The sequence below is a fragment of the Calonectris borealis genome, chromosome 22 (genome assembly GCF_964195595.1).
Source record: "Calonectris borealis chromosome 22, bCalBor7.hap1.2, whole genome shotgun sequence".
Classification (NCBI taxonomy): Eukaryota; Metazoa; Chordata; class Aves; order Procellariiformes; family Procellariidae; genus Calonectris; species Calonectris borealis.
This window is the reverse complement of record NC_134333.1, coordinates 8,784,390-8,810,683: the sequence shown is the minus strand read 5'-3', so window position 1 is coordinate 8,810,683 and position 26,294 is coordinate 8,784,390. Positions and strand designations below refer to the sequence as shown.

The 26,294-nt window shown below is 40.4% G+C and overlaps 1 protein-coding gene across 3 annotated transcripts in view; it reads left to right on the top strand.

The window, feature by feature from the left end:
• The window catches only part of NPEPPS (aminopeptidase puromycin sensitive), a 39,380-nt gene extending 14,056 nt beyond the window's left edge, over positions 1-25,324 (top strand). The window contains exons 3-23 of one of the 3 annotated variants that reach the window (XM_075171516.1): positions 3,585-3,662; positions 4,688-4,809; positions 5,723-5,830; positions 6,775-6,975; positions 7,423-7,519; positions 7,625-7,658; positions 9,091-9,205; positions 11,750-11,914; positions 12,988-13,092; positions 13,398-13,458; positions 14,283-14,392; positions 15,021-15,084; positions 15,676-15,815; positions 17,317-17,451; positions 18,892-19,111; positions 19,735-19,877; positions 20,673-20,729; positions 21,220-21,327; positions 21,608-21,763; positions 21,870-21,917; positions 25,182-25,324. In XM_075171516.1, the coding sequence (XP_075027617.1) occupies positions 3,585-3,662; positions 4,688-4,809; positions 5,723-5,830; positions 6,775-6,975; positions 7,423-7,519; positions 7,625-7,658; positions 9,091-9,205; positions 11,750-11,914; positions 12,988-13,092; positions 13,398-13,458; positions 14,283-14,392; positions 15,021-15,084; positions 15,676-15,815; positions 17,317-17,451; positions 18,892-19,111; positions 19,735-19,877; positions 20,673-20,729; positions 21,220-21,327; positions 21,608-21,763; positions 21,870-21,917; positions 25,182-25,307 (2,393 nt within the window). In that variant the 3' untranslated portion in view covers positions 25,308-25,324. Of the gene's footprint in view, positions 1-3,584; positions 3,663-4,687; positions 4,810-5,722; positions 5,831-6,774; positions 6,976-7,422; positions 7,520-7,624; positions 7,659-9,090; positions 9,206-11,749; positions 11,915-12,987; positions 13,093-13,397; positions 13,459-14,282; positions 14,393-15,020; positions 15,085-15,675; positions 15,816-17,316; positions 17,452-18,891; positions 19,112-19,734; positions 19,878-20,672; positions 20,730-21,219; positions 21,328-21,607; positions 21,764-21,869; positions 21,918-23,761; positions 25,147-25,181 lie in introns of those variants that run through there. The other 2 variants (XM_075171515.1, XM_075171518.1) reach the window with 2 other exon arrangements.
• The last annotated feature ends 970 nt before the right edge of the window (positions 25,325-26,294 follow it).

Below are 26,294 nucleotides of genomic sequence, written 5' to 3'. Positions count from 1 at the left end.
AGACAGCCTTTTACTGCAATTATATCTTTGTTATAAGCATTTCTCTTAAACTCTAACAAAAAGTATTGTTGATGGTTTTCCATGGTTCTTTTGCTCTGGATTAAATTATTGGCACTGAATAGTTTAAAAAAAAAATGTAACTTTGAATCTTTCGTTTATATTCTGCTTTTTCGGAAATTGATATATAAGCAGCCGCTTTGAGAATTACAAAAATTGCTGGAGTTGAGCGTGGAAAGACACTCTCCTAGACACCAACTCCTCAGTGAGTACACGCCTTGTGGAATGAGCGTTGCCTTTCGTGGGAGACGTGCTCTTGCCATTGCCTTCCAGTGCTCGTCAGAGGCTAGTTGTCCTGGCAAGCGGGGCAGTCCTGGGCTACCGCAGGGCGCTCGGCCTCCTGCGGCGGAGATTGCGATCAGTCTGTGCTGGGAGCGCACAGCTCCGCTGGTGAGGTGGCTGCTTCCAGCCTATTTCGACTATAACGTGTTTAAACATTGTTTCTAACCTTAGGGTGATTGGGATCTAACACTGTAAAATTAAGGTTGAGAAGCTGTTTGAAACAAGGTTGCTTTCTGCAATGTGTTAATATGCTTTCCCAGGCTGTTGCAGGGGAAGAAAAAACCTGAAGGTCTTCACCTTCTTCTAGCACTGGTGAAGTTTACCTGTGTCTTTCCTATGGCTTTCCCAGTACAGGTTAAAAAGGTTATAAAGTAGTGGAGCTACAAATTCAAATACACTTAGAAGGACTTCACATTTGGGAGAGGAGGAGGGGGAAATTTAATATTCATTGTCAACTTTTGGCAGAAGATCTGCATAACACGCATTCTTCTGTATTTCTCAGTTTCAGTAGGTTAAAACTATGATCCTGAAGTCATGGTATTGTTTGTCTTTGGTATCAGATTGTTTCCATTAGAAGTTGTAAAAAGATACAAATGTTTTTGGTTTGCTGTGGTCATTTTAAAATACATGGGGGGGGAGTGTTTCTGCATTCTTGTACTGATCTTTATCAGAGGTTTCTCAGGTTTTCATTTAGCCTCTGACCACAGGCTGACAGCTCAGCATCTGCAGGTTGTCCAGCAGCAGGATTCCTCCCAGGCAGGCTAACATAAATTTCTGACAGGTATTCAGCCCGTCCTTCCCTCTGACCGAGGTCACTAACATGCTATCGCAGAACAACAGGTTTGTTGTCTGTTGGACTCTAAAGATAGCTGGGGTCAAAATTCACTGGATCTGAACGATGTAGTCAGCACTCAGCTCCACTCTCTGTTCCTTGGAAGCCCACTTTCAGACTAGTGTGTTGGGCACTAGTTGTTCCCCTGAATGCCTTCTCTGCAACTCTCTTATAATGTCTCCTTTTCTGCCTCAGTATTCTGCAGAGTTATAAGAAGAAAGGCTAAACCTTTACTTCTCGTTGCTCATTGCCCAACGCTGGCTGGCATTGTGATGTCCTTGGCATGTATTCTGTTTAAATGGTCTATCTCATCCCTCTTACAGTTGATTTTAAAAATCTTGGAACTCCTCAGTACAGACTAGTAGCCTAAAGTTCTTCTACTTGATCCTGTAAAGAACTTTTTTCCCTTGAATTTATTTCTGTACGGTATTTTTTTTTTTACAGCCAGAATTCTTTTATTTTAAGCGTTTATGTATTATGTACCCTAGCATGGTGGTTAACTCTGATTAAACGCTGAGCAGAGCACTGTGAAACCAGTAGTTAAGACTAATGTATTCATGCAGTTTCTGCATTTATGTTCTCTGTGAGCAGAGGTTGGTATTAACTCTAACTTAAGGCTGAAATCATACTATTCCAGAATAAATAGCACTTTAAATTTTATAAAAACATGTTTCCAGTTACTTTTGTCACATATGGAACAACTTAGCTGAACATCTTGCGAGTGTGCTTAGGCTGCCTCTGAAACCCAATACCTGGATTCTTGTAGTGATACTTGAGCATGGAAGACAGGTCGTTCTGTAAATTAAATTGTTGTTTCAAACAAGCTTTGTCATTCAGAATTCCAGGTAATGAAAAAATTGATATAGTGGTACTTTTTTCTTTTAGAATGTTTGCCTCTATGTATCAGCACTTTCCAGTATTCTTTTTAATCCTTTTTTCTGTGACCGTTCAAAACTATTACCTACTTCAGTAGATAACTGAAGCTATTTACTGAATCTTTCTTCCTAGGTCAATTTTGAAAGTACCTGAAAACGTTGCTAGACCCTTGCTAGCATTTCAATATCCTAGGTGTGTTTTCACTTTGATTTGAGTGATGTAAGTGGGATGGGACAGGCAGCCTGTACTAGGAATGCTGTTACTTTAAACTGGGCTGTGCATTTCCCGTATCTTTCAAAACTATACTGAACTGCCGCATGTTTATTGTATTTATAAATCTAGAATTATACATCAGTATGTCTGCATAGAAAGATGTATTACTGTGTCCAGGCTTACCAAGTTTGGTAGTTCAAGATGCTGATGTGTGGTAGAAAGCATTGCTCATTTGTTTTGGTGCAGATTTGCATTCCTTAAAGATAGCTAGTTATTGCAGTGGTTAAGTATAGAGTGACATAGGTAGCAGAACTTGCACAGTGAGGTCCTACATAGCTATTTTAAATTTTTGGTTGAAGGAGCATAGGTGTACATCACCTTGGATGCAGTGAGTGGGACTTGATGAATTAGGAAGGAAGAAGCAACACCAGGTGTTCTCTCTGGGCTCTGCTAACTCTAAGCTGCAGGACAGTTTAATTCCTGTGTACCGATTCCCTCCCCCCATCTATCCAGCTTGGCCTCAGAGTTCGGATGTTTGCATCTACAGATAGATCCAATGCTGTGTAAATGCCATAGTGCTTAATATTCTGCTTGATTTTGGATGCTCTTGCTGAACTGTATGTAAACTCCAAGGTAGGTCCCTGGTTCTGAAGGCAATTTTTAAATAAAATCAACATTGTGTTTTTCTTTGTGGTTGAAACCAAACAAAACACCTTGCTGTGGATATTAGTGTGCTTTTCGAAGTGAGATCCACAAATTAGTTAAATAAATCATAAGCATCCTGTTTGGAATAATTAGTAAGAATCCTGCTACAGTGATGTAAGCATTTAATATTGAGGGGAAGTTTTGTGCAATATTTTACCATTTGTCAGGATTGCAGTAGTTGTAACCAGCATTCCTGGTGGTGTACAGGATACTGTTCTTACTGCAAGTTTACAATTTGACAGTAAAGTTTCATTACTGGGCACAGCAGACGACTTCCCTGCCGTGTATGAGTGCAGCGTTCTGATGGACGGGGTGTATGGCAGAGGTGGAAGGAGCACGGAGGTGGTGCTTTGAGTCTGTGGCTGTATAGTCTGATGTAAATGCGGTAGATTTATTTGTCTGAAGCGAGATAATACAACATGGAACTCCGATAACGGGTGATGTTTCTTTGGTTGCTTGCATTTATATCATTCTGGATTATTCAAAATCTTCATTGATTTGTTCAGTAACTACAGCATGTTGTTGGATTCAGCCGATTCAGTTAATTTTAAATGTTCATGAGTTAGAAAAACATCTCTGGGGCTTATTTTGAACAAAGTAGTCTGTTTTTCTGTTTCAGAGGTACACGCCACAGGGTTCAACTATCAAAATGAGGATGAAAAGGTTACTCTCTCCTTTCCCAGTACTCTTCAGAAAGGTAAGAGCTATTTTCATGCTTTCTGCTTGCTTCAACTGTATGTTTAAGACGTTTGCACTTGAAAAAGCTGGAGTGGGACAGCTCTGTCTTCCCTGCAGTTTCTGACTGCGAGTGTAGTGCTCCCTAGGGAGTCTGTCCACTATGTCACTTTGTGAGCCTCTGGAATTGAAAATGGTGTTTCACTAATGGTTTGCTTCTAACACCTGAGGTGACTCTAATTATTTACCTGCTATTGGGAGTTAGGCTCAGAAGCCATTTATCTGTTTTCCTCTTACCGAGAATGAGCTAATCTGAATTACTGCGGTATTTTCCTAGGTGTGAATGTACTAATTCTTTTGAAACGGCTACAGTTTTTTGCTCTGAGGACTTTATCAATGGAAACTCAGCTCCTCAGTTTGAATAAAGCAGTTTTATTTCATCTTGACAAATACAAATATAAAGATTCTAGGTGATTTAGCATTTCATTCTGTGGGATATTGGCATGCTGCCTCTCTGATCAAGATCAAGGTTTCCCCTTTTGCACTGAGACATCAAGGGCAGAATAAATCCTGAGACTAATTGACTTACAAGCTTGAATGCAGCCAGTGCTCCATCTTGGCTTTGGTAGTAGATTTCGTAGGATGCTATTATTACTGAGTAGCCACCCTATATTTTGCAAACTTTACTCAAAGGTAAGGATTGTAGGATCAGACTTCTCCGATGGCTTAAGGTGGGTCTCTCCTGGTTATTGCCATCGTGTTTAGAAGATGAGAATGAATACTGCAGCAGCCTTTGCCGATCAAGCGCTAAAATGCTGTGGTGAGTCTGGCTTTGCCTGCATTGCTCTGCTGGAGCTTATTTTATGTAAGGAGAGTGAAGGGTTTGAGGGAGGCTGGCAAAAAAGTGATGGGTGGAGATGAGTTGAAGGGACATCTTATTTCAGAAGGGCAGCGGGCCAGCTGAGTAGCCTGGCCTGAAGGTCCAGACCAAATAAATGTTCTGTTTGGCACGTGCAAATAACAATGCCCCATCTGTTTCTGTTACAGGGACAGGAACACTAAAGATAGACTTCGTAGGGGAGCTGAATGATAAAATGAAAGGTTTTTACCGAAGTAAATATACCACCCCTACTGGAGACACACGCTATGCTGCTGTCACTCAGTTTGAGGTATGGGCTATATTTTTGTTTTCAGGGAATGTCATTCTTAATAGAGGATTTATGCTTAGAAGAAGCAAAACCATGATTTCCTAGCTTTAGCTATACCCTCTGGGTAAATTTCAAAAATCCATATTTATTTGCTTCTTGCTCTTAGTGTGGATAGGTAATACTAAAAGCAGCCTTTACGTTGCAACTTCAAGGTCAGTAAATTCTGGATCTGGCAAATTCCCCAGCCAAGGATCATGCTGATGTCTGATGCATCGTATATATACAATTGCTGCAATGTTTAAGAACAGCTATTTATTTAGATGTGGTCAAATACCTCTGTATAATTTTCCTTTATGAAGTATATTAATTTTTTTAATAGAACACTCTGCCTTTGTCTCAGTATCTTAATGACATCCAAAATGTAAGCCAGATACTGTCTCAAGTATTATGTAAACCCTGGACAGAATGACAGAATTTTATACCATATTGTAATTTCATAGTTATCTGCCTGGTTACATAAAAACATGGAGTACTTGCCTCGTACAAATAGAACATTTCTTGGGTGCAGTCTACTGACAGAATATAAATAGGTGGTCTTATGTGTACGGTCTGTGAACGCCTGGTTGCCCTCTCTGCTTTCACATGACTGAGCTTTGCTCCTGTCATGACTCTGCTAAATTTTGCTCAGACTGTAGAATTCCACCAGAGCACAGAGTGCTTTTCAGCTGCATTTTTTTTTTTTAAACCAAGAGTGAAATAATTAAGAATAAAATGCTATAATGCAGAAGTCAAGAGTGTCAGTGAGGAGACTCTATACCAATGACTAGCCATCATTCTCCTAACTTCTTGCCTGTAAAATATGCTGAATTTTTGTGTGTGTTTTATTGCCATGATCTCTTGTGATTTATTTGTTTAATGCTCTTATTTCCTTCAGGCTACTGATGCTCGCAGAGCTTTCCCTTGCTGGGATGAGCCTGCTATTAAGGCAACATTTGATATTTCTTTAGTGGTTCCTAAAGACAGAGTAGCTTTGTCAAATATGGTAAGTTCTTGATGGGCAAGTAAACAGTGTTTTAAATAAAACTGTAATAATGCCAGCTGATTATTTGATAGTTAATAGTGTGTCTTGGTAACAGACAGAATTAGGAATATAGGCTGTCTTGCTAGCTATTACTAAGCAGCTCTAAATTAAGAGAGCTTTTTAAGAGATTATATTGCAATGTCAGATGCTAGCACAAAACCTAAACAGGTTGTACAAACCACAGTGCTGTTTGTTTTTTTTAAAAAAAAAAAGTCTTAGCATATGTCACGCCACGTGCTGCTTGATTAAGAGTGACTGGGGGAAAAAAAAGTGCCTTTGCGTGTTTATATAGCTGTTATAGCTACATAAGCAGACGTAGCACTTGAGATAAATAAGCATGTTTTCTGCCCTAGAGAATTTTTGACCAGAACTGGGGTACAATGTGCAAGTAGAAGTACCTCTGTCACAAATACAAGTGCGTATTTTCAGGTTGTTACTCTAAATATGGTGCAAATATTTCTAGAAGGTGTTGCTGGAGAAGAGCAAGTCAGTTTAAAAGTAGACTGTTTTATTCCAGTAACTAACTTTCATAGTTACCTGTAAAGTCTAGCCTTGCCCACTGACCACATGGTTATGGTTTCTGTTTCAGAATTTAAAGTGAAAGCCTGGTGCCTTTTTGGGATGTGGGTAATATTCCCTTTGAAGGACAGCAGCTGATAGCTGATGTGTTCAGCTGCCTTTGCAGTAATGGAATATAACGTATATATTATAAAAGTACACCTCCATATGTGATGGGGCATTTTTTAGTTAGGAGGGGAACTACATTGTGGTCTATATTTTAAAATCGTAAAAGAAGTCCTTTCATTTTAAACGCGTGACTCATAGTGATGGAATAGTTAGTCAAATGTATTGTGTAATACAGTTTCACTTCCATGAAATTAACTGATTCCCTTTCATGTTGAAAGAATGTCATTGACCGGAAGCCGTACCCAGATGATGAAAATCTGGTGGAAGTGAAGTTTGCTCGCACCCCTATAATGTCAACGTATCTTGTAGCGTTTGTGGTGGGAGAATATGACTTCGTAGAGGCCAGGTCCCTTGATGGCGTCTTAGTGCGTGTTTACACTCCTGTTGGCAAAGCGGAACAAGGAAAGTTTGCATTAGAGGTAAATGCGCTCAGGGTGACTTAATTATTGCTGTAGCAATCTCGACAGGCTGGACATAGCGCTCTCCTCTGTTCAGTCACCGAAATCCATGCAAAGCTCATGAGGGTGTTTTTTGCTTTAATGGCTTGGAGCGACTGGGCTTGATATTAAACAGCATTTCAGTTGCGGACAAACTAATGTCTATAATGACGAAAACACACAGCTTAATTCAGTTCTGGTTTGGTGATGCAGACTTTGGTCCAAAGATGATGAGAACTACTGAAGGGTAGGCTACAGCCTGGGAGAAAAAGGGGATGCGAGTCTTCCAAACCGTTGTGCTCTGGAAGCTGGAAATGGGGCTTCTGGAAGAAATCCTGTGCACGCTGCTTTCTTAGGCTAGTTTCAGTCATAAATTTTCAAGTTTTACTAATTGTTCCAAGTTAACATTTCTCCTCTTGTTTCTTGCAGGTTGCTGCTAAAACTCTGCCTTTTTATAAGGACTACTTCAATGTTCCTTACCCTCTTCCTAAAATTGATCTCATAGCTATTGCAGACTTTGCTGCTGGTAAAGTAACTCACTTTATTGATGAACTGTATTTTATTTGAATTTTAAACATTTAGGAAGAGGTGTGTATCAATATCAATAAACCTTTGTATTTATTTTATAAAGGTGCCATGGAGAACTGGGGCCTTGTTACTTATAGGTATGCTGTTAAAATACTGTCTTTCCCCCTCTTTGTTCACTAATTCTTGGAAGTAATTGGATTAGTTTTAGGGAACTGTAATTATTGGGTATCATCCCAAATAAGACTGAGTAAATACCTTCAACTCTTGCTTCGGTTTGGATAATTTTAACTTCTGCAGCAGCGTGCATTGTTGTACAAATCTTAGGAAGGCAAGAATGACCTATTACAACTACTGTCCAAGGGTGTGAGATTTTTAAGTGTCTGGCAGCACTGCCTGTTCTACAAGAGAACTTTCTTGGCCGCTTTTTTTCCCTGTAAAAGTTACGTACTTACTGACACAGCTGGAAGAGTTTCTTATTTTATGTTATAGGCAAGTTGGTAAAATTAACAACCACAGTATAGCCATGTGGATATGAGTATATCAAAAATATTAACTTGCCTTTCTTTTCAGTTTTTTTTTTGTTCATCTGATCAAGCTTTTGTACTTTTGCTTGATATTATTACGTTATCTGTGCTCATTGTTAGAATGATTTTCCTTCATTTTGTACAACATTGGTCTTGTAAGCTTTGGACTTTAAATCCTGAAATAGTCTGCATTTCTTCTGCTAAACTTTTAATTTGGCCTTAAAAAATTTAAATGGAAATTTAAGCCCAGGTTTAAAATCTACTTGTCTGCTTATTGCAATTCTGATGAAATCTGATATTTTACTCCCTGTGGAAAAAAAATATTTGTCCTGGATGAGTAGAATTTTTGGAAGCCTTTCTTAATTGTGCTGTTAATTCCGCCCCCCCCCTTTATGCTCAGTTTGGCACGCTTGCTTTATCCCTTCGGGGACAGAAGGTTGGCATAGTCGGCAGGCACCATCTATGTTTTGAGATGCATGTTTTTCCCCTTTGAGTTGCAGCAGTCCAGAAGTCCTTTCTGACTGACCCACTAAGTCCTGATCGTGACGGGGTGTTTATAGCAGACGGTTGTGTGCCTGACCTAGGGAGCACTTGCGCGTGTATGCGTGTGTGGAGAATCTTGTGCATCTGCAGTGGCGAGTGTAACACGGCTGGTTGTGCACTCGGAAGAGTTGGAATTCCTTTGGGGATGAGGGAGGCAGAGAAGACTTGCTGTGCATACATCATGCAGTGCAAAGGGAGTTACAGTTAAGGTTCCCAGAGTATGTAGGTGAGCTATTTTATAAATAAAGGATAAACTTTCTTGTTCCTGCCTGGGTTTTTGCACTTGTCTTCTTGCATGCCATGAGGAATTATTGCTCCAAAGCATTCCAACAGCTGTGGAACTTACCAAAATAATTTAATGTCTAAACTGAAATAGCTTTTGGTTTTTTCCAGTTGTACTGATCACTTTTTAGCTTGCTTAGGTAATTTAACCTACTTTTGATTGTGTTTTTTCCCTAGGCATGTACCACTCTCTTCAGTTATCTTTCTCTCTTAAATACAGGGAGACTGCATTGCTCATTGACCCCAAAAATTCCTGTTCTTCATCTCGCCAGTGGGTTGCTCTGGTTGTAGGACATGAACTTGCTCATCAGTGGTTTGGAAACCTTGTGACCATGGTATCTAACAGTTACAAGTTGTTCTAGTTTTCTTTGACATGTGCTTCATATCATGTGTGTGTTCAAGTGCCCCTTAATAGCAGGCATGCTATCTTTAAAATAAAAAGATTAAATATTTAAATAGTGCGTTATTACTACTTTCTTCTTTACTAGTGTGTTCTTTAGAAGTATTCCTAGATCTTTTCTATGTGAAGTAATGTTCACTTCTTTGAATATAGTCCTAGCTAGGGTTGAGCAGGTGTTCCATGGAAATTATTTTGGCTAGTCAGATTACTTAGAAGCAGTAATCCACTGTTTTCGTTTCAGGTAGGCGTGATTCACTCCTCAGGCTTTCATACCAAGCAGGCATATCAGTACCTGAATGGTTTGATGTTTAAGTCGTTTTGGTGGGAATAAAAGTATATCTGAGGCAGCAAGACTGAAATCTGTAGATAAATTCCATTTAGCGCTAAAAACTGGAACCTGTATCTGTCAGAGTTTCTGCTGTTAACAAATGGCTTCAGCTTACTCTGTTAATTAGATCTGACATTCCTTTTCCCAAAACCCTGCGAAGAGATGCTGGAATCCAAGTATTTCACAGGTTAGGAAGTTTCTTGTATTGTAAGAAACCAGTGTGTTTGGTAAAAAAGCATGGCTTCTGGAGCCCCAAATCTGCATTGTTCTGGATTTTAGGCTGCTTAAATGAAGTGTGAGTGGACGGAGGGAAAAACCCAGTGTAAATATTAATTATAACACTAAGCAAAGTTTGTCAAATTCTTCTACAGTGCCATGCCTCTTAAAATCTAGCCAACTGTGTCCATTCCTATTTCTGGTAGCACAGGTAGCTTCCGTGTGAGAGCAACACAATATTTACATGGAAAAGCAATATTAAAGTAATATATTTTTAGCTTTTAGTACAGTTGAGCAGCTGGAAGCAAGGCGAGCTAGCATGATGTGACTAGACAACACTGTAGGATGCCAGCAAGTGCCTTGGAGACCATTAGTGACCCACAAACCATTCGTGATCCTTCTGACCATTCAGAACTGTGGCACTAAGCTTGAGAAAGTATCGTTAACAAGAATGTCTAAAATTTTGATTGAATTAGCTTTTTATTTTCCTTTTGAAGTTCTAGGTCTTCCAAAAATTTTCTTTAAGAATTTTTTCTCTCATTATTTTATGTTCTGTGATGCAGCTGTAAAATATGAAAAGACATTCCAATGTTACTTCTCAATTTCCAGAAAGTCAGCTTTTTCTCCTCTGTAATCTGAGGTGCGTACAGCACAGCAGAAGGCTCAGCAGCATCACTGGTTTAGTTTGCCAGTACCAGATCTTACTGGCCAGCACAGTATACCAGTTCTTCTGTAGCAAAGATAAATGAAATCAGAATACTTGCAGGGGAAGAAATAGATTCGTGAGCAATTAGGTTGCCAGTGGGATAAGAGAGAAAAACAGGGAGGTGAAAAGATTTAGAAGTCTAACCTAATTGCCCAAGAATCTATTTTGCAGTTGCATTAATCCTTTGGCACCAATCTGTGTGTATTGGAACCTTGTCTTGGAAACAGATGCGACCAGAAATGTAAAAGAAAATTGGATAGTCTCCACTCTAAAAATAAAGCGGGGCTTATCTGTGTAGAGTTTCAGTAACAGCTTTCCTTATTGAAATTCCACCCTCCCTGGGGTAAATGTTTCATTCATAGTAGAAGCAGTAGTTCTTTGTAGAACAGCTTACTGGACTGATTCTACATCCTGTTCAGTTTCTTTTACTTAAGGGCCCGTATCGTCATAGCCATGCTGCTCTGAGTTAGCCACCCCATTTACTTTTAAAGAATGGTTGGTAAGAGCAGTTATGGAAAAGGGTGTTTTCTTCCTCTGTATCCGTAGCTTGTTTCCTTATCTCGCCTACTTCAGTTAAATATTAGAAATGAAAGGAAGAATTTTAAAATGTCAATGTAACATTCTTATCTTAAAAAAACAAAGCCCACCTTTGGCTGGTGAGAAACAACTTTTAATGGTTTAATACATTTCAGGTTTCCATAGTCTAGAACACTTTTTCAGATTCCAGGTTTTCTCCTCTATGTAAGCATACTCTTTAGCAAAAAACCAAACACAAACCCAAACAAAATCAATCTTCTGCAGCTGCTGCTATTCAGTTTGGAAAAGACACTGTCGTTGTGTTGCCCACAATTCTTCTGTTTCACTGAACCATGGCCTTGCATGTCACTGACCCTTTTCCCTAGTCTAGCTGACATTCTTAGCTGTTCCCTCAGTGGTTCTGCTCTGACCTCTAGTCTAGTCTCCGGCAATTTCATTTGTACCTGATGCGGTTCTCCTCCACGCAGAGTTTCTAAAACTTAAGACAGAGGAGTGGACAGTTATTGGGTGCTGATTACTCTTCTTGGGCTGATGACTTCTTTATAGAGAGGAATTTGGGCTTGCAAGTGTTACCTGTTTCTCTCATTTGTACTAAACTAGGCCATTAACAGCTTATCTTTGCTGGAAACTTCTTGTTGATTAAATGAAGCTCTTGGAATTTTGTTCTTTATTCTGCCTTCTTGTCTTTCCAGGAATGGTGGACCCATCTCTGGCTGAATGAAGGATTTGCTTCCTGGATTGAATACCTATGTGTAGATCACTGTTTCCCAGAGTATGATATCTGGACTCAGTTTGTTTCTGCTGATTACACACGAGCTCAAGAGCTTGATGCCTTAGACAACAGTCATCCTATTGAAGTAAGTTCTGTCATTGCTATTGATTGTCCCCCTTTTTTTCCCTTGTCAGCTGGGTATAAGCTTTTTTTCCTATTTAGAAAAAAGGGAACTTTGCAATCATTCATGACACAAAGGAAAATCTAAGGTTGCATTTACACTTTGTGGATTTTCCTTTACTTGAATTAGTATTTCAGAAGTGAGGTTTGAGAGTCTGAAGATGGCTTCTTCTGGAGTTTTTCTGCTCTACTGACTTGAAATGGCAAAGTTGTGATCAAAACCCATAATTATTTGTGTTTTGTTTTGGTTTCTGATGAAAGAGGGTAGTTTTCTGGCCCTTGAGTGCAGTGAAGTAACTACTGACTTACTCCAGTGCTCAACAACATAAACCAAAGTGCAGCATAGCCCAGAGCCCAAGCTACAAACTTTGCTGGGCTTGTACTGGTTTCTGTCTGAGGCCACCTGTTTCTGCGTTGTACTCCCAGAACTGTGAGTGTTATGCAGACAGTCTTGGAATAAGTAGGATCTAGCTGGGCTTGCTGCTTTGGAAACAAGGCAGTAGTTCAGTGACGAAGAGAAGGCAGCAGCGAGCTCAATTACAGCAAAACTGGGAGCTGTGCTAAAAGAAAATTCCTAGAGATCACTGTGGACGAGTTTTCAGATAGCTTAGGAAATGTTTATATATATAATAGACGTTGGGAGATGACCTTGGTTTGTACAACAGGTCATTTTAGAGTGACTTTCTCATTGAGCGCATTTCCTGAGTATGTATTGTTCACTGTCCCAGAATTAAACAACTTCCACTGTTTTTTTGCTTTTGGGTAAGTGTTGAACCAAAGGATTGAAGCAAGATCCCCAAGTGTATTTGATTAAATACCAAAACCCAAGTTCAAGTATGTTTAAACCAATCCTAACCCAGCCATATGTGAATAAGTTTAATTGACTGGGTGCAGAGATTCCATGAAGACAATTTAGTGATGGATATGCGTGTGCTTTCTTCAGTGAGAAAAGTCAGGTCCTTAAACACTAGAACAAGCAAAATCAAAATCTTTTATGGTTAAAATTGTTCTCACTGTTAATTATCCTGTTTACCACAGGTTAGTGTTGGCCATCCATCTGAAGTAGATGAAATATTTGATGCTATTTCTTACAGCAAGGGAGCATCTGTAATCCGAATGCTACATGACTACATTGGTGATGAGGTAAAAGGATTGTTATTAAAAAGCCAAATGTAGATTGTCAAATCTTTTTACAGTTAAAAATACCGTTTTAAAAAGAATTTAAATCTGTGTATTCTATATTTGAAAACTTTTCTCCAATTTGTATTTGGGATCTATTTGAACTTACCTAGGAGAAATAAGATAGTGGGAAAATATGGAAGGAGTTACAGATGTACATACTGATCCTAAGATTCCTTGGCCAATTCTTGAATATAAATACAGTGCAGAGGGAGGATAGAAAGGACCTCCATTCTGGTGCCATTACATATTCAATTGTATGTTCCCAGGACTTTCGGAAAGGAATGAATTTATATTTAACGAAGTTCCAGCAGAAGAATGCTGCTACAGGTAACTGGTGGTTATTACATGCTTAAGAAAAGTGATTTCTGGAGACAAAGTTTTTAGTGCTAAAGTGATGGATCCTTAAAGAGCTGTTTTTTCCACCTGAGATAGCTGAAACGCAAGGAAGTATTTGGCTTGTTTCCAGTTTCATACAACGTGTCCCCTGCACAGCCAGAATTCAGGATCCTCTAGGGGTTCTGTATCTCAGGAGTATGCGGCAGAGGTAATCTGAAAGGGCTGCATTTACCATTGATAACCACATCTGCGTAGTAATCTAATTTAGAAATAGAGTATGTTGATTTGCCATGTAAGCTTTTTGCAAGCTTCCTTTTGCAGTATTGATTGCATGTGTGATTAAACAGTTCAAAGTCTTGTCTAATATTTCACAGCACTTTCTTTACTTAAGCCTTTTTTGTGTATCAGGCATAAATGTGGAAGTGGAACATCATGCTCTATCAGCCAAAACCAGTCCATGTTTGGTCAGCTCTTTTGACGTAATATATGAAAAACTTATAGGAAAAGATTCTTCCATTTACCATTTTGAATATTTAATGCTCATTTTTATTATACTCTATCGCAGTGTGTATTGACTGCATTTTTTTAGTAGTAAAGGAGCTTTCTTCTCCCCTCTCTCCCCCATGAGTGGTTTAAACTATTTCCTTTTTCTTGCCTATCATCCGTTACAATTCGATTAAAAACACAACCCAAAATATGAAGGGCAAACTGGAGTAATAATACAGCCTCCCACCCTCCAGTGCCCGTATAGTGTCCTTAATAGCATCTCACATGTCAAGACCCTGGGAGTCCTTAGTCAGACTTTTCTTCTGCAGAGGACCTCTGGGAAAGCCTGGAAAAATCTAGTGGTAAACCTATCGCTGCTGTGATGAATACATGGACCAAACAAATGGGATTTCCGCTCATTTATGTGGAAGCTGAACAGGTAAATATAACTGTGCATTTTTCAGCACTTCAGATCAAAAGTTCTGCCTTTAGCTGTGTTTTAGGATCAAATTTAGTAGTATCCAGTTATTTAAAAAATTCTCTTTGATCAGGAGGCAGTACAGTGGGTTGCTTTGTTTAGTGACAATTCTGTTTCTGAAGGGAGGGGAAGTGCAGCTCACTTGAGGAACCTAGTGCAAAGCGATATGGAGTTATTCCACAAGCGCTCTAGATCATGTGCTTGGGGTTTGCTGACATAGCCCGTTTGCTCTTTGTGTGTGAAATGTGTGTTGGGGGGAGGGAATATCTGACTTAGCTCCCCTTGCAACACATTTTGCTTCTCACTCTGGTTCAGTTATGCTTATTCTACAAGATTGCAGGGTGAGTGGGGATTACTGGCTGGAAGCTGAAGTCAGACAACAAATTCAAATGAGAAATAGGGCATGTGTGTTTCAACAGTGATTAATGCATTGGAACGATTCTTGAGGTAACTCCTTTTTCTGAAGGAGAATACAAGTTACTCGGTTTAACAGAGGGCATGCGAATGTATTGTGATATACAGAAGCTGAGATTAGATGTTCTGAGAATTCCTTTCTCTCTCTCTTTTTCTTGTCTTTTTTTTCCCTCAGCAAGAAGACGACAAAGTGTTGAAGTTAGTCCAGAAGAAATTCTGTGCCAGTGGACCATATACTGGTAAGATGAGGGCTAAGAGCAAGAATGGAGTGTTCGTTGCTTTTCATGCAATGGCAGCAATTTTGAGAGATGAAACAGCTGCACTGCAGAGCAGGCAGGTGCTCTGCTTGGATTCAGGTGTTTAAGTATTTGTTTAAACTTCAGAAAATCTAAGGTTGAATGCCCTCACACCTGTGGTTTCCATGTCCTCCTTGCATGGAGAGCGGGCATTCATCTGCAGTCTTTGGTACAGTTTTCATTCTGAAATGCTTCTCTTCTGATGTCCAGTTTAAGGCCAGTGCTGCCATCTGAGGAGCTCTGTAAGCTGATGGTTTTATAGTAGGGCTGAAATAAAAATGCCTTATATGGAAGCCAGCTCTATCTTAAGACACAGATTCCACCCATCTTCCATGCTTATAGAAATTAAAATGTTTGGCTTGAAAGGTGATTTAGAGATTCTTAGTTTTTAACTCTAGAACTGCCATTTTCCCTTAGATTTGTGCCTTGCTTAAACTGCTGCTGAAACTCGTTTGAACATCAGGCAGAGTTTCTCAGTGTTGTGTGCATACTTTTTTTTCCTTAGGCCTTCCTTTTTATTGTTTCTTCTTTTAGGGGAGGATTTCCCCATGTGGATGGTCCCCATAAGTATTTGTACAAGTGATGACCCCACGTGTGCCAAAATGCAAATATTGATGGACAAACCAGAGCTCACCTTGGTTTTGAAAGACATCAAGCCAGACCAGTGGGTGAAGGTGAGTTGTCACAAACGAGAACATATTGCTGGGAATAAATTTGATTGTCACTGTAACGTTCCCTTGCATTTCATTTTCCTCCTTCTCTTCCTCCCCCGCCCCCTTGCAATCTTGTATTTCTTATGGAGGGGCCTCTCTGTGCTGCTGTTGAATGTTGGCTGCTCTCTATAATGCTTGCTTAGTGTAGTCCTTTGCCTTCCAAGAGTAGTCTAGACAATGTAAACTTGAACCTTTTGGGAGTCCAAGCCCGGAAAAGCAGTGTGCAATTAGAGGCAGCTTTTGAATTGAAATGTGGTGGCTTTTTTGGTATCCCGTGGCAACCGCAGTTTAGTTAAAGTCCATCCTGAGCAAAAATAGTCTTGTTTATCTTTCATTAGTGTGAAGGTTTTCTACTGGCTATTGCCAGACAAGTACAAATCTGCAAGTGAAAAAATTCACTGTTGCGGTCTCCTGCAGACACCAGTCAAACTGAATTTAAAAATTGAAAGACAGCAACTGGCTGGGACTATTGCTGTATGAACTACTGAGTTTCTAAGCTGGAGCTGTACTCGGAGAGGTGACTCCGTGAAATAACATTAAGGGTTAGTCTCTTTTTTTAATATTAATCAAATCTTCCTATTTAACTAACATGAGCCTCTGGAATCCCCATATCTATCTGGGTCCCTCCCTGGTAACAGAGAGGGGCGTGAAATGAATGAACAACTCTGAAAATGCCCTGTCTAAATGAGGGTGAAGTTTGACATTTCTGCTTGAGAAGGCAACAATCCAGCTCAGTCCAAGGTGAATTTGTGAGACTGCTGGCTGCAAAGGTTGTCAGTCTGAAGTTTTTAGTTAGTGCCATGGTCCTGAGGACTGGCAATTGCACTGACCAAAATCATAGCAGCATCAAAGGGGGTGACTTCCTGATGAGCTCAGCAATGTTTTTGGTTTATGCCAGGTACTGTTGTTCACTAAGCACAATATTTGACCATCTGCACTAAAACACTAGTAGGTAGCAGCGTGTAGCCAGTGTAGCTCATCAAGCTTACTGACCGTGACTTGCTTTTACGCTGGGCAGAGGTGCTTGCTCTCCTTTCTTAGGAAAATGATTCTCTCCATCAAAATTGAATGAAGCAGATTGTGGGAGAGAGGTTACAAAAGTTAAGATTCTAGCACCTGCAGTCTCCTGCATTTTATCTTCTCAGTGCATGACTACCCTTACTTCAGCTAGGAGTTACCCCTAGAAGAGAAGTTTCTCTTTTCTCCTTCTCCTAGTTTTAGCTCTAGCCTCTGTTTCTTTATGTCAGCACGCTCTCGTCTTCTATACTTCTTAGTGAGCATTTCTTTGAAATCTTAAGTCTTTCTCCCTTACCTATGATTTGTTTTTTCTTTTTATGTAAATGATAGTGACTGAATTCTCTGAGCTGTGATGCTTTGAGAAATTTCTAGTGGTTCAAAAATAAAAAAGCATTTTCTTGTTTGTTCCTTACTTTTAATTTTTTACTCTTTTGGTACATTTCAGTTAAACCTTGGAACAGTAGGGTTTTACCGTACTCAGTATAGCCCTGACATGCTGGAGAGTTTAATACCAGCGATCAAAGACCTTTCCCTACCCCCTGTGGACAGGCTTGGCCTGCAGAATGATCTTTTCTCTCTGGTAAGCAACCCTTTGCTATTCGGTCTAATAATGAGAGCTACAGTAACTGCAGAAATCGGTGTCTGAAGAGTCAATCTCACTTTCTGGAGGCAAAGTGCCGTTGGGATTACTGCATACGTCTAGCTATTAATTAGCTTGACAAGTTCTAACTTGTATTATAAGACTTAAACCCTATGGAAGCAGTCTGTCTCTAACTCCTGTTACACTGTTCTCTGTAGGGGTGTATTATACTATAGTTTTTTTTACAAAATGAAGTGTTTTGAGAACTTGCTTTCTTTTAACTCATCAAAATAAGGATATTTTAATGATCCCCTCAATGACTTTATCAAATACTATCAGCACCATGTACTTTATTCAGTTGGGCTTGTTAAAACTGTCCTCCACTGGAGGACATAGCTGTTGGGGATTCTTATTGTTTAAAAGCAAGGGATTACCCCCAAAGCAGGTGTTGTTAGCTCTGAACAATTAGTTACTGTACTCTGTATTTCAGGTTGCACTTTCTTATTCTTGCTAGTCAACTAGTATATGGAAACTTTTAAAAATGTGGATTTGATACCCTGCCTCTCCAGCTTCAAAGCTTGTAACTCTTGTCATTAGTTGGCTTAGTTGAAGGGGTTTGAAATTGTAGGCTGAGTCATTTTCCAAATATTGCAAAACCAATGGGACAAAAAAAATGAGCAAATAATACACGTAGGAACACTGTGTTAGACTCCTATTTTGGTTTCAGTTTTAATCATGTTTTTATCATAGGTGAATATAGCTTAGGTAATAAAAATTGATCTTCACCTCTTTTCCGGTACTGGTCTGGTTTGAGATTAACAAAAATCTGAGCAATCTGGTTGGAGATACCTACTGTAGGTATTATCAACTGCACTGAGCATAGAAGTGTCCATGACGCTGTGAAGCAGTTAATATAAAATTTTCCTGGCAGAAGTGGAAAGGCATTACTTCTTGTACTAATTCACGGGAAGCAGGAAGCAAAAATTACTTCTGCAGTTTTACACTCTCAATTTAATGAAGAGCAAAAATTAGATCTCTAAATCTTTATAGTTTTTAGTTAAAATAAGATTTTGGTGGATGTAGTATCTGGCTGGGAATAACTCTGGGGGTTTGCTTTTTCTTGCCAGCATTGCTGCAATTTAGTTAAGTCACTTAATCTCCTTGTCTGTTTCTTGTTTGCAAAATGTGCTTATAATTACATAGCTGTCTCCTTGTAAAGTGCTTACCTGTGTATAAAAAGCATTGTGTGCCGTGAGCAGACAGCTAAGGTGCTTTGACTAGCGTTAACTCACCTTGGCAGAACCCCACAACAAAGAAAATAGAGTTTATGTGCAGGCTGTGCAAAATTAACAGGGACAACTGTAAAAATAATGTGATGAGCTATTAGACATCTTAATTCTGTTTGGAAGTAAGATTAATCTGTGTCTTTTCCTCTCCCAGGCCCGAGCTGGAATCATTAGCACTGTAGAGGTTCTAAAAGTCATGGAAGCTTTTGTGAATGAGCCCAATTATACTGTGTGGAGCGACCTCAGCTGTAACCTGGGGATCCTCTCAACTCTCTTGTCCCACACAGACTTCTATGAGGAAATCCAGGTGTTCGTGAAAGATGTCTTTTCACCAATAGGGGAGAGACTGGGATGGGACCCCAAACCTGGAGAGGGTAGGAAACTTATGCTGTGAAATCCAGTAGTGGTTTTGGAAAACTCATGTGTAAATAAGCCATCAAGATTTTGGGAAAGGGGAGAGGAGGGAGGAAGAGGAGTCTGAAGTAGGCATTCAGGGGTATTTTTGTACTTAAAAACAGACAGACAAACACAAAACCCCAAAACAACCCTCTGTTATCAGGCGCAAGTTAAAATGGTAAAACTTTTCCCTACCTGGTCACTGACTGATAAAAATGCTCTAGCTGTGCATCTATTGGAGTGCGTGAAACTTGTTAGACTACATGAATGGAAAGCCATGTACATGCATGTTTACTTGTCCTAGTCAGTCCTGTCGTAGACGCAAATGGTTAATCTTACTGACTTAGCTCAGGTTACAGGCCTAGCCTGTTGTGTTTGGGCTGGAATCATCTTCTGACTCTCTTGCTATAAAAAAATCAGTGTATTCTCCAGTTGGCACCAAGCATAGTGAGAAAAGGCCTAGTTTCTTTAGATATCCTCAAGCATATGGAAGGATTGTTAAACAGCTCTGCCCTGATCACTCTAGGTGGAAGAACACTTAATTTAATTGCGGAGTTGTGTCTCCAAATAATTATTTTTTTTCCCCCTACTCACTCATTAGGTCATCTAGATGCCCTTCTGAGAGGTCTGGTCTTGGGCAAACTAGGAAAAGCTGGTCACAAGGCAACATTAGAAGAAGCCCGACGCCGATTTAAGGACCATGTGGAAGGAAAACATATGCTGTCAGCTGATCTGAGGAGTCCTGTAGGTTATTGTAAATTTTGGTTCCCAAAAGACTGTCCCCACTCACTTGGCACTGTGTGCACTGAACTCTCGTATTTCCAAGAATAGGGAGGCTAGAGGAAACCAGTGTCAAGGTGTGAGAGCAACTGGTTTTGGCAGAGGTGGTGGGAGCTTGGATAAGTCCAGTTATGAAGAAAATTATATTGGGGAGCATGGTACAAGCATCCCTGTGTGTCTTGAATCAAGTAAGCTTCATCCGTCATGGCCAATACTTAGCCATAACTAACAAGCTCAGCTGTACCCACGTTGACTGCCACAGAACAACTCTGGTCTCTAGATTGTGTTGCGTTTTGGGTTTTGAAGGCTGTTCAAGTGCAGCGCTGAACCTGAGCTGACTTCTACTCATTTACATCCATCCGTGACCAGCCTACATCCTCCAGGTTTAAAAGCAATGTGGTAAAATGCAGGGATCGTGGAAGAGCTCTGCAGGTGTCAGCTTGGCACAAAGTCTTCCTATGGTGGATACCAACGGAGTGTATGTGAAGTACTTACTGGCTAGGTGTTGTGTGGTACAAAGATTTCTTGTTCTGGCGTTTTGCTGTGGTTGAAATTCCCAAAATTATGCTGAAATTGAGGAAGAGGTAAAGGAGTTGATGTGTCTTTAAAATCCAGTCTTAAAACATAGAAGGGATCAGTGCCGGTATCTTCCAGATCTGTTCACTTGTCTGAAATCTAACCCAAATATGTAGAAATTGATTGTTGCATTTCCAGAAGTGTGGGTTTTGAAGGACCTTCCTTGTTTATGCTCTATCTTAGGTATATGTAACTATTTTGAAGCATGGAGATAGTACTACTTTAGACACTATGCTGAAGGTGAGTGCACACTCTGTTGTTAACATTGCCAGCTTATGCAATGAAAAGCTAAATATTCCACCCTACAAGTTCCTCTAAGATATAGTTTATCTACACACAGGCTCAGTCCGACGTTTTACAGACAATGTGAACGCTAGGGCTTCATTACGGTGTTCCTTGGTCCGTGTGTAGTGTGAAATTGCCACCTAGTGGATTGTTGCATCCCTCATTTTAGGATTATTTTTCATTGCTTGGAGGCACGGTCCTACTTGACCTTATATAAACAGTGGTGAAGATCAGTTCATTACTAATGGTACTTTCTGCTGATGTATGTGTAATGAGGTCCGTAATGTGGAGAGCTGCAGGATGATTCATGAACAAGTTCAATTTGTCACATATTAGGCTTGAAGACTAATCTAGCAGCTCTAGCGCATACAGCAAGTTCGGTAGTGCTAGGTAAGAAGTTGGCATTTAATACCATGTGCTAATATTATTCACTTTGGCTTTGAAGCTTCACAAGCAAGCAGACATGCAGGAGGAGAAGAACCGAATTGAACGAGTTCTTGGAGCCATCTCTCAACCGGAACTGATTCAAAAAGTTCTCACCTTTGCACTTTCAGTAAGTTATTGGAAAAGCTGCTGATTCCTTACCTCGTGAGAATGACAAGTGCATTCAGGGTGCTTGGTGATAGAGCACCGTGCGCATATGATGCGCTAGAATAGGAGCAATAGTCTTAACGATTACATCTTTGAGTTGTATCTTAAAGTTTGGGGGGGAAGCTATCATTGACAGATTTGGCGTAGAAATGTATAAAGCCAATTCAGTGCAGAAATGCGTAAAGCCACATGCTGTATTTGTTGAAACAGTCTTGAATACCTGTCTACGTTTTCATCTTCAGGAAGAGGTACGTCCCCAGGACACGGTATCTGTTATTGGTGGAGTAGCTGGAGGCAGCAAGCAGGGCAGGAAAGCTGCTTGGAAATTTGTAAGGGACAATTGGGAGGAACTTTATAATCGATACCAAGGTGGATTCTTAATATCCAGACTAATAAAGGTATGTGTAGCTGTGAGAAAAGTCCCGTTCACATACATGACCAAAACTAAACTGTTATATTTGAAATGCTAAATGCTTACCCTCGGTCAATATTTCTTTCCTTCAGCTAACAGTGGATGGATTTGCAAATGATAAAATGGCCGCAGAAGTTAAGGTAAGAAATTTTAATTAAAGAAGTGATTAAATTCATCTGTGACAAACGTTGTGTGTCTAGACTGTAAGCACCTGATGGAAGAGCCATGGGTTTCTGTGCGGGTTTTTGGTTTTGAACTGTGGCTTTGCCTCTAACTATATTGGCTGTTGCCTAGAATTGTACTGCTTTAGGTTGAGTTATTTTATTGAAATGTCTTAAATTAGCGTTTTCACAAAGTGATGTCCAACTTCTAGTGATTTCTATTTCATTAGTTTCACTCATTTAAACTTTTATAAAATCCAGCACAGTTTGTGGCAGTGGTTTTGAGACTCCCCAAAAGATAACCTTTAAAGATAATTGTAGCAAAATTCATAGTTGTTACAACTTCCATAGTAAGCTGAGGCTTACACCAGAGCCTTCTTCCTCCCCAGGCTGATATGGCACATTTGGGGCTGACTGCGTTAGCCCCCAGGGACTCCTGGGGGAATTAACAAGGCAGAAATCGGCTAAATTCCATCCTGTAGGCCCAAGCTTCGTGTGGTCATTTGTGCTGTGTACCGAGAGCAAGGCTGTGACGCAAGGCAGATTAATGTGTCTGCAGAGAGCCTGTCTTGAAGCTGGTGGCTCAGGGTGATGGGATTTCATTACTGGACTCGAGCATCCCCTCTCACTTGGGAGTGTAGGCACTGGTCTTGGTAGCGTTTTAAAATGTGTGTAGGTTTTATTATTTACTCTTTGCCCACACTTTTACAGGGACTCCTTCTTGGAAGAAGAAACTTAACAATATGGCCCTTAATTACCACTTCCCTGTTAGGAAAACGCTCGGGAGGAATTGTTATTTCAAAGATGTGCTGAGCCGTGAGCTCTATCTATCTTTTTTTATCATCTAGTGATCTCTTCTTAGCAAAGATTCAGTGGCATAAGTGATTTTTACAGAGAAATCTTGCCCTATAGTCAATTTTTTTCATAAAGAACATTTTCCAGAATATTTACCAGAACAATCATCCATAACTAAATCATAACTACTTTCCAAGAGAACTTCCTGAGACAGTATACCTAGCTTTTAGCTGGGGTAGCTAATGTGTCTGATGTCACCTTGTCGTGCTCATTAGTGTGAGGTGATCTGCCAAATACTGGGAAAAGCCTGCTTGCGTGAAGACGGGGGATGACTCCCGGCCACGCCAGCTTATTCTACCCTTTAACCAATTGTAAAGTGCAAAGTCACAGCAGCCTCTGGTGCAGTTTCTTCAGCTATTTGCAGGGGATCAATATTGTTGATTCTGGGAGAAGAAACGTGAGAATATTCAGCAAAACTCTTGAGTGCTGCTGGTGCTTGGAGGTCATTATGCAGCTTGGAAAGAGGCCTAGGTAGAGTGCTAAGAAACCTGATACCTAGACAAATGCTTTTGCAAAATGGCCTTAGGCTTCCATTAGTGTCTTCTTCCAAGTATCCAGAAATACACACTTGATTTGCTGCTCATTTGTTGCCTCCCAATGAGAGACTGAATTAATCTCTTCAAGTGCCGCTTGCTGTCCCTGGCAGCAAGGACGAGACAGGACAGGAGGCAGCATTTGGGCTCGTTCGTAGAAATGCTACCGTGGCTTTCCGTTAGCAGAGAAATGGAGGCATTTTGCTGTTCCCCCTCTGTACTTGGGATTACACGACTTGCAAACGCGGGCAAGCACCCTGCAAATTTTTCAGTGTCTGTGATGTTGATGGGAGCAGATAGTGTGAACTGTAGTCAGACGAGGAACATAATTCACAAAAGCGTTTCTATATAACCTAGGGAACTTGGCGACTTAAAAATATAATCTTGCCTATGCCTGTTTATACCCTTATGGATGGTTCTCTGCTTTTTAAACAGGCCTTCTTTGAGAGTCACCCAGCTCCATCGGCAGAACGCACTGTCCAGCAGTGCTGTGAAAATATTCTGCTGAATGCAGCTTGGCTGAAGCGGGACGCCGAGAACATCCACCAATATTTTCTGCAGCGCAAGGCCCCACCAGCCATGGTGTGAATCTGTGCATGCCACTGCTGCAGTCCTGCTGCCGCCTCATGGGGAGAGGGAGGAGCGACCCAACAGCTGATTCATATGCCAAGAATTTGGAGTCTTTTTCTCAAACCAATGGGGATTGGACAATGAATGTAGTTAACTGGTTCCTGCTCACACTCCAGATTTAAATTCTATTAAAATTATCAGCAATTCAGCAAAAAAAAAAGAGAGAAAAATCTGTAAATATGATAGTAATAAAATAGAGCATAACAAAACTGTGAAACTTCCTCAAGCCTTGTCAGTGGTTAAAATATTTAACACCCCCCTCCTGACACTCTTATTGACAGATGTTCTGTTTTTTACACCCTCCCCCAGCCCTCCCCAAAAAAAGGAAACCAGTGGTTTCTAGGTCAGTGGAATTTTGTGGAGAGTCTGGGGCAAGAATGGGCTAATGCCTCTGAGCGTTGTGTGGAACAGGTCACTCGGAAAGGCAGGTAGCTGGTATAACATAGAGTCTGTGCATCATGCTAAGTGCAAGGTTTTGGGGAGATGTTCCTGCAACCCCCCCCAATCCAAGGACAGTAGGTTCCCTCCCTTTTGTGTTACCTCTCAGCAAAAAGAAAAATGTTCTGTTGCTCTTCGGTTTTTCTCCTTGGTTCCACTTGCTGATGTCCTTCTTAGAGATAATGGAATTGTAAGGAAACATCTTTCATAGCCACATTAAATAAGAGAAAGATTCATGCAATTTATTTTTTTTCTTACTAAATTGCACCCTCAAAATGCATGCAAGTGAGGAGATAACTACTGTGTGACTGGTTCTCCTGGCTGCTGTTAGGGCAGGTCTCTTCTATTCAAGACACCGTTACTTGTCTAAAAGATCCAGCTTGTTCAATCTCCTCATGGCCGTAGCAACACTAGCTTTTCGTTCCTTTCTGTGATGTTGATGGTAATTTGATTCAGAAGCCTTAAATTAGTGATGACTGGCGTGATGATGAAGTCTAAGCTGTGTGCCATCATTTACTTCACAAAGCAGCGTGGTCTACTAACCAGACACAACACCCTCTAATACAAAGGTTGGAGTTCCATATATTATTTCTTTTTCTTTAACAGGAATTCGTATTTGGTGTGGCTTAATTGTATTTCAGAAGGTCATCAGACTAACTGTCAGACTGCTTCCCTGAAACATTTTTGTGCTATTGTTTAAAAAAAAACAATTAAAACAGTTGGCGTTAATAAAAATGTCAATGTGAAATTCATGTCCTGATCTTGTGTTCTGTTTGAAGCCTGAAAGAGTGTTGCTGCTTTCCAAGGACCTAAACCTCTGAGGGAACAGCGGAGGTCCCGTGTCGATGGTGTGTTTAACAGCCCCAAGGAAACCCTTGTTCTCAGCCTTCTCCTCTTCTGCTATCAGTGCTAGGTCTTAGGGCAGCTGAATGAGCACATACCATACTGATCGTAAGTAGATCTTGTGTAATCTGAATAAAGATTGTAGTCAAGCACTAAAGAACTAACCAGGACAGAATTTGGAAGGTAAAGGAAAGGGAAAATAATTGTGAATAAGCAAATTTCTGTTGAACAAACACCTGAAAAGTTGAGGGACTCTGCAAGAGGGAATAGTGCAAATGCTGCTGATGCCAGCCACGAAGAGCCAGGGCAGGGCTACGCACCAGAAATGGGCACATATATAGTTAGTGGAGGTGCAGTGCTCTTGAACAGTATCGCTTGGTTGGTATCCCTAGGGCTCGGGGGGCTACATGGCCAGAAATGAGGCTGAAACAGGAATTCTGTTTGTCCTGAGTCATATCTGTTAACTTGACTGATGTTTTTTCCTGCTGTCAGCACTGCAGAGCCAATGTAATTTCAAAAGAGTAAGCTGCTTTCTCTTCTGCTTCTTGCACATTGACAAAATAACATGCAAAGTTGTGATTCCAGCATGACTGGTGATGTATGAAATGAGAAGTACTGTAGCTGCAAGTTGAGGTGATCTTGTTTTGACTTTAAACAATGCAAATGACATGCAAGCAGTTGAAGGAGAGTGGCAAAAATAACAAGCTTGTGGTCAGTGAGCAAACTGAATAGCCTCAGCAGACTGACTAGTCCTAGTCTCTTCTGCATGCAAAGAAAGTAGATTTTAATTGTTCATGAAAGTGAGTTTGGGATTTGTCCACTTAATACGAAATCTTTTTTTTCCATTGGAGACAAACTGATGCTCAGGAGAGGGTCAGGACAAGAACAGCAAGAGTTATTGTGGATGAGGAAGGAGACAAAATGGGGTTCACGTGATGATTAGAGAGGATATTGCCCATAAGAATTGAGTGTATTTGCTAGGGCTGTTGAGGGTGCAGTGTCCCAGCACACGACAGGAATACCTAAATGATACAGAAGCTAGCTTTTAGCAAGGACT